Here is a 9,348-nt window from a genome sequence, read left to right as displayed (position 1 = left end):
AACACGAGCGGGCTAAGTAATGAGCCTGACTGCTGTGATCACCTTCAAATTTTACTGATCTGAACATTGAAGCTATTCCATTGTCCCTCTGATAACCTAAGAAACAGGTATCATGGTTTAAGAATGTGGCATTCAAGATAAAAACGATACATATTCTTTAATAAAATGATATCAGTACTTTATACTCACACTTTGATCACTTTTTCTATGTTTATTAGGATCATGTCTTCAGGACAACTGTATGTTCCTGCCCCTGCTGGAGAGTCGGGCCTCCTGCTCCTCTGGAGCCAACGGGCATGTTCCAAACAATCCCATCAGCCATTCTGTGTCCTGGAGCTCCTTGTTGGCCAACAGTTTCCACTCTGGAGACACAGACAGCAACCAACTCTCCTGTAAGTTTTCTAACAGCACTTGTTACTAAAGGTTTTTAAATACATCACATCCGTCTGAGATCTGACCATACTTGCAATTTCTGCGCATTTAATGTGTATGTAAAGTATGACGTTAATATTGAGAATGTTAGCTAATTCCTTAATGAATGTGGACCATTCTATTGATCATTAATCTATTAGTCAATTAGTTAAATGAAATTGGCAAAGGTTTTGACCATTAATGTATCATTAAAGCCATTTGTCAAGCCCCAAACACAAATATTTCCTTGTTCCATCTTCTCAAATGTGAGGATCCACTGCTGTTATCTGACCACAGTCACTGTACATTGAATATCTTTTAGTTTTAGACTTTTTGTCAGACAAAACAAGCAGTTTAAAGACATCAACTTGGACGATTAGAAAATGGGATAGCCATTTTGAATTATTCCCCAAAATGTTATAGACTAAATAATTTTATTGATTAATCAAAAGCATAATTGAAATATTAATCGATCATGACAATATTATGTTGCAGTTTAGACCCTCATTAAAAGTTTTTGCTCTGAACTTTTGAAACAACTTCATCAACAGATCCCTCAGCTGCTATCAGCAGTGACAGAACTTATCTATGCAACGAGAGCTGTGTTGAATACTCTGAGTGGTACAGCTTTGATTGTTTCTGAATGTAATTAAATATCTCTCCCTTCATGTAAATGGAATGAATTTCCCACCACAGATTTGGGATATTTGTTATGTTTTAATTGTTGTTTTGATTTGGATGCAAGGGACGTCCTGAAAGTTGACCATATTGAATCTTGCTAAAAGTAGTTTCTGATTGTTAATATACATGCATGGCTGAGGTAAAACCTTTGTGGTAGTTGGAGCTGAGGGCTGACGGCTCATCTTTTTAACCACAAGGCGGCAGTATTTTATCTATCTAAACACCCTATTCCCTCTGCAGAGCAGCCATCTGACCTACATCTCTCAACTAACAGGCTGGAATGGAAGAGATAACATTTTAAATGGGACTGACCGTATAAGAGCTGCTTACTTATTTAGTTATCGACCTATTAGAAGAAATGCATTTGCCTGTTAGTTTAATGACATATTATAGGGGTTGGCAAGCACAGCCCTGCCACCAGTCCTCAATAAACATCACACAAGTGGGAGGAGTAGAGGCGTGCTGAGCTGCAAGAAAGCAGATGGTATTTGCATCAATGACAGACGCCAGACTACTCCCCGGAATACCAGCAGAGACAGAGATTGACACACAAAAGTAGGACCACAAACCAATCTGTAACTTGTGTTATTGTGACCCTTTGAAGACTGACTAGGTCACAGCAGTCACTTCAGTGTCTGCTCATAAACAACACAGGGCTTTCCCCCTCATGGGTTTCAGATCATAATTGGAGGCCTGCTGGTCTGTAACTCTGTGTGGTTGACATAGAGATAAGACCAGTGACCTTGCAGACAAACCAAGATAAGATCTGTTTGGTTCACACTGTTCAATTGAAGACCTGTTTTGACTACATTTTCTCACTATAGTGCAGATTTAGATACCACATACATTAATTGTGGGATTAATAATAAAATGCCCACTGTTCCATTTTTTTCCATGTCACCTATAAATGTTAAAAACTGTGAAAACAACAGTGATGTGCAGGGGATAACGGAGACACATGAGGGCACTAGCATTAACTTCACTAAAATAAATAAAGAAACCACAAATGAAAACAAGCTGACAAGAGAAAGAACGGCAGACTGGTATAGCAGAGAAATATCTCATTTAAGTTTAAAAAAAAAAAAATGAAACTACATACATGATATTGTATGTATACATGTATTGTCCCAAATCTATAACCTACAACAACTCTCAATAACCAATTAGCCTACAATTTATTCATCATTTTAGCTGGGTCCCTATGTTGTTCAATAAAGCCAGCATTACGGTACCAGTTTTAACATTTGACCATCACACTATACTATTGCAACCATTTGTATCATCCTGCTCAGTTTTTTATAACAAATATTGTAGCTTATAACATTTGTCCCTTAAGAGGGACCCCCCTGCCACTACAGCTGCAGTGTGTAACTTAAAACTATATTATTGATTGTTTTGAGTTTTTCTCACAGCCTCACAATCTTTAGTGCCTGCCAAAACAAAGGGTTCAGCCTTGAAAACGTCAAATGGTTCACATCCCCTTTAATGTTTTGGGCTTTTTTTTGCACAAAGTTACAGTTAACAACACTAGATACTGGAATCTGTGTTTTATGTTGAAGTTTCCCTGAGGTCCAATCGGTTTAGAAAATCGGATGGCCCTTGTGAATGTGAAATCCTTTTTAATTTGTGTTGTTGTTGTTGCAGTAACGCATGAAAAGGGCGTTTTTTTTTAGAATTACTTTTGAAAGATGTTTAAATGAAGTTTTAGTCTTTTCTTCAAGGCAACAAAATGGCCCGATAAAAAAAAAAATAGTGTATTGTCTGAAATGTGAAGGTGCCATTACATAGGCTAATCCTTCCTTTTCAACCAGCACTGAAAGCATTGTTTTTTAGTTGGCTCTGTAGCCGAACTGTTTTCTTCCTCCTTAGTTCACTAGACCACGTGATGCCATAGGGTAGAAGCAGCTTTCTGCACGGGCAATAAGAGGATGATTGATGACCGAGTCAATACATGTCCTTGTCGGTCCATTTTGAGATCTCACGCCCTGGTAATTTCCCGCAGTTTATTTGGAGTCAGTGAATCAGGACCCAGTGATTCGTGTCCATCTAAGGACCTCCCCTACCGCCCGTCACCATGACAACAGACGAGGGTGGTGGTGGTTGGGAGCGGAGGGGGAGCATGCGGAGCTTAGACAGGTGTTGCTGGGGTTTGCGCATCGCTCGTGAGATCGTTTGGCAGGATGGGAGCTGCGAGAACACCCACGCAACCCCACCATAGTTTCCCATGTATTCTGCAGTTTTGCTTTTCGTAATACGGAATTCAATTAACGCTGGAAACCAACAGAACGTCGCAATGGTGCACCACTCGGGCTCCATCCAGTCCTTCAAGCAGCAGAAAGGTTGGTCACTACTTATGTAATTATTTAATGTCTGTTAATGTTTTTTCTTTGAGCTGAGTGTGATTGACTTTTCTTCTGTAGTTAAATAGTTTTTGATGTTAAATGGTACTCCGAGGTATCGGACCCTCTACTGGCTGTGAGTGTGACGCAGAGTTGGAGGTCTTATTGCTGCCTCTTCTTGGTATGAAGCCTGTTTATGAACCTTGTGCGCTCTGATATTTTATCCACTAGTTTGTTACATTCACCTCGGTCATAAGTTATTAAGCTGGAGGCAACATAGTTCCAATGGACGTTAATATTAATAAATAACACCTTAAATATGATTACATTTATCAGGTATTTTTTATTGTATTTAAACCATGTACTGTATGTTATAGCTGATGGTTGCAGTTAATGCTGCACATAGACTTGACTGTTCTTCACAAACGAGGAATTGCAGATCGTGAAAAGGTTGCTTTAGTATCACTGACAATGACCTCCTTTTGTTGAGGTACTGGTCTGTGGAGAATGAAAGGGTCTATCCCCTGGCTTCTGATGCGAGGGTGCTGAGCTGAGCAGCTACTAAAGTTTAGTTTGTATTAATCAATTCATTGAATATATTTTGTTGTAGAAAAATAAGATCTTTTGCAAACTATCACAGGGAGTGCAAAGGTCGGAAATGGACTAATTCAATATATTATGGCTTTAAAAATAAATGTGTTAGTGACTTCTTGTTGTGTGGCATTTCAGGAAATACTTATTCTTTATTCCTCACTGTTTTAACTAGTAAATCGAATGGCATGGCTGTGTTTAGCAATAATGGGTTCAGTTATAAACTAGTTAAACAAAGGTAAAAACAATGACTACACAGCATTATCAGATAATTTAATAAGAAAAAACTACATACATATTAAACAAATTAGACTAAAAGATGATACAGATGAAATTAATGCAACACTATGCGGAATTTGACACAATTTCAGGGTAGTTATTAAAGGACAAGTCCAGTGCAAAATGAGCATAAGGGTTACTAACACATGGGTACCAAGTCGACTGTTCTCTGGGATATGTTTTCATGCTAATCAAACGTGACAATTTTTAGCGCAAACCCCTAATTAGCTTATAGCACTAGTCGTTGGGGCAAGCGAGGTAAAAAATAAATCACTTTCTGCCATTGACACTTATTTCTTTACCACTAACAAGGCTCAAAATAGCAGCACACTTCCACGGTAACATATTAAGTGTCCCTACATGTAAACCGAAGCATTGAGAACTTTGTAAGTGTACAGACAGTTTATTTAAAAGCTAGATTTTAGACCAGCCCTTCAATAGCTACTATTGGCCAGGCGTCCATGCAAGATAACGTAACCTGATTTGTAACTGTACAGAGAGTTTATTTAAAACATAGTTGCATTTTATTGTGCATGTGCTGTGAGGAAAGATACTAACTGTTCCATGCAAATCTATTCAGGAGGATGTAGAATAGTTTGTGCTAAAGGGTAAGGTCCAAGAATAGCTGTACTCAGGCTTTGACAGTTAAAATAATAAAAAAATAAAAATAAGTAAAATCTCAAGCAGTTACAAGATCCTGTCAGTCATATTCAGCAGATTGAAAAAGCAATATGAGACATCCAGTTCATATTGGTGTCCATTTGGCATCTTTGTGTTTTGAACCGACAATAACCAGATTAGGTATCAAACTGTACAGTGAAAGACAGATAATTGGTCGCTACACATCAGAGCAATTTCTTCAAATCTATAAATAACTACTATCAAGTGATCAATCTGTCTTCTATTCCAGCTTGATTTCACTGCTGCGGTCCAGTATTGATTTTAAACCCTAAGAGGGGCTCTTTAGAGAACTCTATAGTTATTATTTAATACTTTGTGTTAATGATTCATGTGCTGGCAGTCTACATTTAGAACAATGGTGGAGAAACTTCTTGTTTTCATGCTGACTCTGGCTTATGGGGAGCAATGACCTCCTTTTGTTGAGGTACTGGTCTGAGGAGGATGAAAGGGTCTATCCCCTGGCTTCTGATGAGAGGGTGCTGAGCTGAGCAGCTACAAAGTTCATGAGTGAGGGATGCCCTGCTGAAGAGGGTGTTAGCTTATCTGCTGTAGCTCATGTTCCGTTGAGGTTTTAAGTGTGTTTAGTAAGCTGAAGGAGTTATTACACTAAGGGTTATTTACGCTGACAAGAAGCTTTTCTTCTTCTACCATGACCTTATTGCACAATATAGACTGACCACATAAATCCATAGTAGTTTGTTTGGAATTTTTATGATCATCTAATCATAGATTTTTGTTAAAATTTGAATTGTGTTCCATGCAGTAATTCTTTCTTTTCTATATAGTTTAAACAGAGTGAACTACTCCTTGGATTTCAGTGCAGGTACAAAGAGGAAACACATAGCACAGCACAACATGACATCAGATTAAGATCGGACTATCAATATTTCAGTGATTGCTAAGTGCACCCTTAAATTGAAGGCAAAGGGAGCGAATGTTGGCTCACAAAGTCCTTCTAAAGCAAAATTCAGAATTTTCCAATATGTTGCTCTTCCTGAAACATAATCAGCACCCTATGAGATCATTAAATGCATTAAAAGCTTTTCAAGCATTGCTGGTGCCAAGCCCACTCTCTTCTAAACTGCAGGTGAGAAAAGATAGAATTAGAAAAGGGACTGATTATGAAAGAAAATATAAGATGAGGGTATTTTTTTTTACTCAATGCCTTGATAAAAAAATATCGCTCAGTTCTTAAAAAATAGAAGTTCAGCTCCATTTGGACGAAGATGACTCACAACCATCTGTTTACTTTACAGGATTTGAGTGAATTTCAAATCTTTTTTTGCAGAAGAATCATAAACGGGTTGTTGAAACTTATTGATACACCGAGCACTCAATATCTGCTAGAAAGTATTTGCTTTAAGCATGTTGAGATTTAAATATAACCTAGTTCTACAATCGAATACTTCAGTCTTAAGCGAAGCTTTATTTGTGCTTCTACATCTATTATTCTAGAGCTGCAACGATTAATCGGTTAGTCGATTTAAACAAAATATGAATCTGCAGCAATTTTGATAATCGATTAATTATCAAAAGTATTTTTTTTAAGAAAAAGTACCAAACAGTTGATGGTTCCAGGTTTTCTTGGTCTCACATGATGGCCATTTTTCACTGTTTTTCTAGTGTTCTATGGATCAAACGATTAATTGCTTTGTCAAGGAAATGTTTGGCAGATTGATTGATATAAATAAGTGTTAATAAGGTGTGTGTGTGTGTGTGTGTGTGTGTGTGTGTGTGTGTGTGTGTGTGTGTGTGTGTGTGTGTGTGTGTGTGTGTGTGTGTGTGTGTGTGTGTGTGTGTGTGTGTGTGTGTGTGTGTGTGTGTGTGTGTGTGTGTGTGTGTGTGTGTGTGTGTGTGTGTGTGTGTGTGTGTGTGTGTGTCTTTCGGTTGTATAGTCCTAAGCAGGCCACCTGTCCTCTTATGCAAGCAGGCAGATGGTTTTATAGATACAGAAAATAATTTCAGGGCAGATTTTAGGAGACCACGTATACAGTATCATCTGTGATTTAAACAGGCCGCTGTAGAATATATGGCAGACATCAGTTCTATGGAAGTTAGCATGCCAGGTAGACAACTAGATTAGAAAACTACAAAACTGTTTTGTTCTGCATGTGTGTATATGATGTTTCAGTTACCAGCTTTGACGCTTCACAGTCCTTAAATCAGCAGTTGTTTTGTTGCTAGGTTATGAGAACAATACAGGCAGAAGTTCTGCCAGAGCCCAAAGTACAGGCTGATTTTAGTGGAGCAACATGCTTGCTAGTGTTTATGTAAGACCGTGCAGTTCATATGCATGAGGTTCTGATGAGGTGTGTACTCAGGGACACAGCATAGGCTTTGTGGAAAATCCTATGACGTACTATAGAAAACACAAGCAATCAGGGGACTTAATAAGATCGTGTGACGTTAAAGGAGCGGGGGAAATTAATCTGCTGAAATGATGCAACCCAGAAGTTGTGCCCGTATTGTATAATAAGGTCCTGAACCGTTTAAACCAGGGTTAAAAAAAAAATGCCAGCTGCTCTGAAGTGTTTTCACAGTCAGGCGGTCGGCTCAGCTGCACGTGATGGACAGACAACAACTAGCAACTGTGTCTGTGGAGAAAATTATTAGCTGTTTTAGGCTGTTTCTACTTTGATATTAAAGTTTAGTTTGTATTAATCAGTGTCTAAAATCACAGTTACTTCCAGTGTTATTCAATGTTGTTAAACGTAAAACAGAAAAATGTCTGAAGGGATAAATTTGATTTATTGTCACTGCATAAAAATATGTTTTTCTTTGCTGTTGGTTAAAAATGGCTAGCTCCTGTATTTAGATGCTGCAATTTTTTAGTTTCAGATCAAGTCCATAAGCCGTTTTGTGATATTAACACTGTATCCATTAGCTACAATATATTGTTTGTGTCATTATGGTTACTGAAGTTGACTTAAGTCAATAGCTTGTGTAGCTAGGACAGCTCACGTTTTATTATTGCATCAAACATTGAAACATTGACAGAGGATTTGATATTTAAAAGCTGTATGTAGCAATGCTTGTGAATTTTTATGTAAAATTATTCAGATTGAACATATTTTGTTTGTAGGAAAATAAGATCTTTTGCAAACTATCACAGGCAGCACAAAGGTCGGAAATTTACTAACCTGCCTTTAAAAATAAATGTGTTAGTGACTTCTTGTTGTGGGGCATTTCAGAAAATACTTGTTCTTCATTTCTCCTTGTTTTAAATAGAAAATGGAATGGCATGGCTGTGTTTAGTAATAATGGGTTCAGTTATAAACTAGTTAAACGAAGGTAAAAACAAGGACTATGCAACATTATCAGATAATTTAGAAAGAAAAAGCTATTTACAATAAACAAATAGACTAAAAGATGATACAGATGAAAATAGTGCAACACTATGCGGCATTTGACACAATTTCATGGTAGTTATTAAAGTCCAGTGCAAAATAAGCATAAGGGTTACTAACACATGGGTACCTGGTCGACCGTTCTCTGGGATATGTTTTCATGCTAATCAAAGTAAAAAATAAATAGCTATTTCTATACCACTAACAAGGCTCAAAATAGCACCACACTTCCACTATAACATAGTAACGGTCCCTACATGTAAACCGAAGCATTAAGAACTTTGTTAGTGTACAGACAGTTTATTTAAAAGATAGATTTTAGACCAGCCCTTCAATAGCTACTATTGGCCAGGCGTCCATGCAAGGTAACGTAACCTGATTTGTACAGGTCCTATCCCCTGACCAATCGTCTATTCTAACCTTAACCACTCAAGGTCAAATGCCTAACCCCAACAAATTGACCCCCTTGCTATGGCCATGCCCAGACCCATTGGTGTGACCATAGCAAGGGGGTAGGTGAGCATTTGGAACAGATTACCTCCTATGGGGAGATTCTAGGCTAATAAGCCATCACGTTCCGTTAGCATTCCATTGATTCCCATTCATTTTGGCGTCACATAGATAGCGAATAACTTGACTCTATTGTAAAAAAATTTTGAAAATAAAGACTCTATTTGTCCATTGTTTATTTCAAAAGAAACACAACAATGTATAAAATGCTCCATTACCTTGTATCTCTCGTTATGGCACCGTAACAGTTGTTTTTGTAAAAATAGGCTAAGGATTTTGTCATAACCACACGACTTTCTGTTGCACAGTAGAGAAATTACCGTATAGTCAGGAGAATCTCACAGGCAGTTTTCACTTACGTTAGCTGTTTAAGTTTAATTACTAATGTTAACTAGCATCTTAGTTAGCAATAATTACCCTGTGCCTATGTTATCTCCTTACATATAGATACGCTCTCCGTCTCTGCAAGATTTGAAATGATTGAAAATTCTCTTGGTACAGCTACCAGA

The 9,348-nt window shown here is 37.8% G+C and overlaps 1 protein-coding gene across 6 annotated transcripts in view; it reads left to right on the top strand.

Annotated features, from left to right (window-relative positions):
* Positions 1 to 202: 202 nt before the first annotated feature.
* Positions 203 to 9,348, top strand: part of ano3 (anoctamin 3) — a gene marked incomplete at its 3' end in the record, with an annotated part of 33,289 nt that continues 24,143 nt past the window's right edge. For 4 of the 6 annotated variants that reach the window (XM_032523092.1, XM_032523091.1, XM_032523095.1 and 1 more), the window contains 1 exon segment: positions 203 to 392. In XM_032523092.1, coding sequence (XP_032378983.1) covers positions 242 to 392 — 151 coding nt within the window. In that variant the 5' untranslated portion in view covers positions 203 to 241. 6 annotated transcript variants of the gene reach the window in all.

Source organism: Etheostoma spectabile, chromosome 8 (genome assembly GCF_008692095.1).
Source record: "Etheostoma spectabile isolate EspeVRDwgs_2016 chromosome 8, UIUC_Espe_1.0, whole genome shotgun sequence".
NCBI lineage: Eukaryota > Metazoa > Chordata > Actinopteri > Perciformes > Percidae > Etheostoma > Etheostoma spectabile.
Note: the sequence above shows the minus strand (reverse complement) of the source record. Positions and strands in the feature narration are given on the sequence as shown.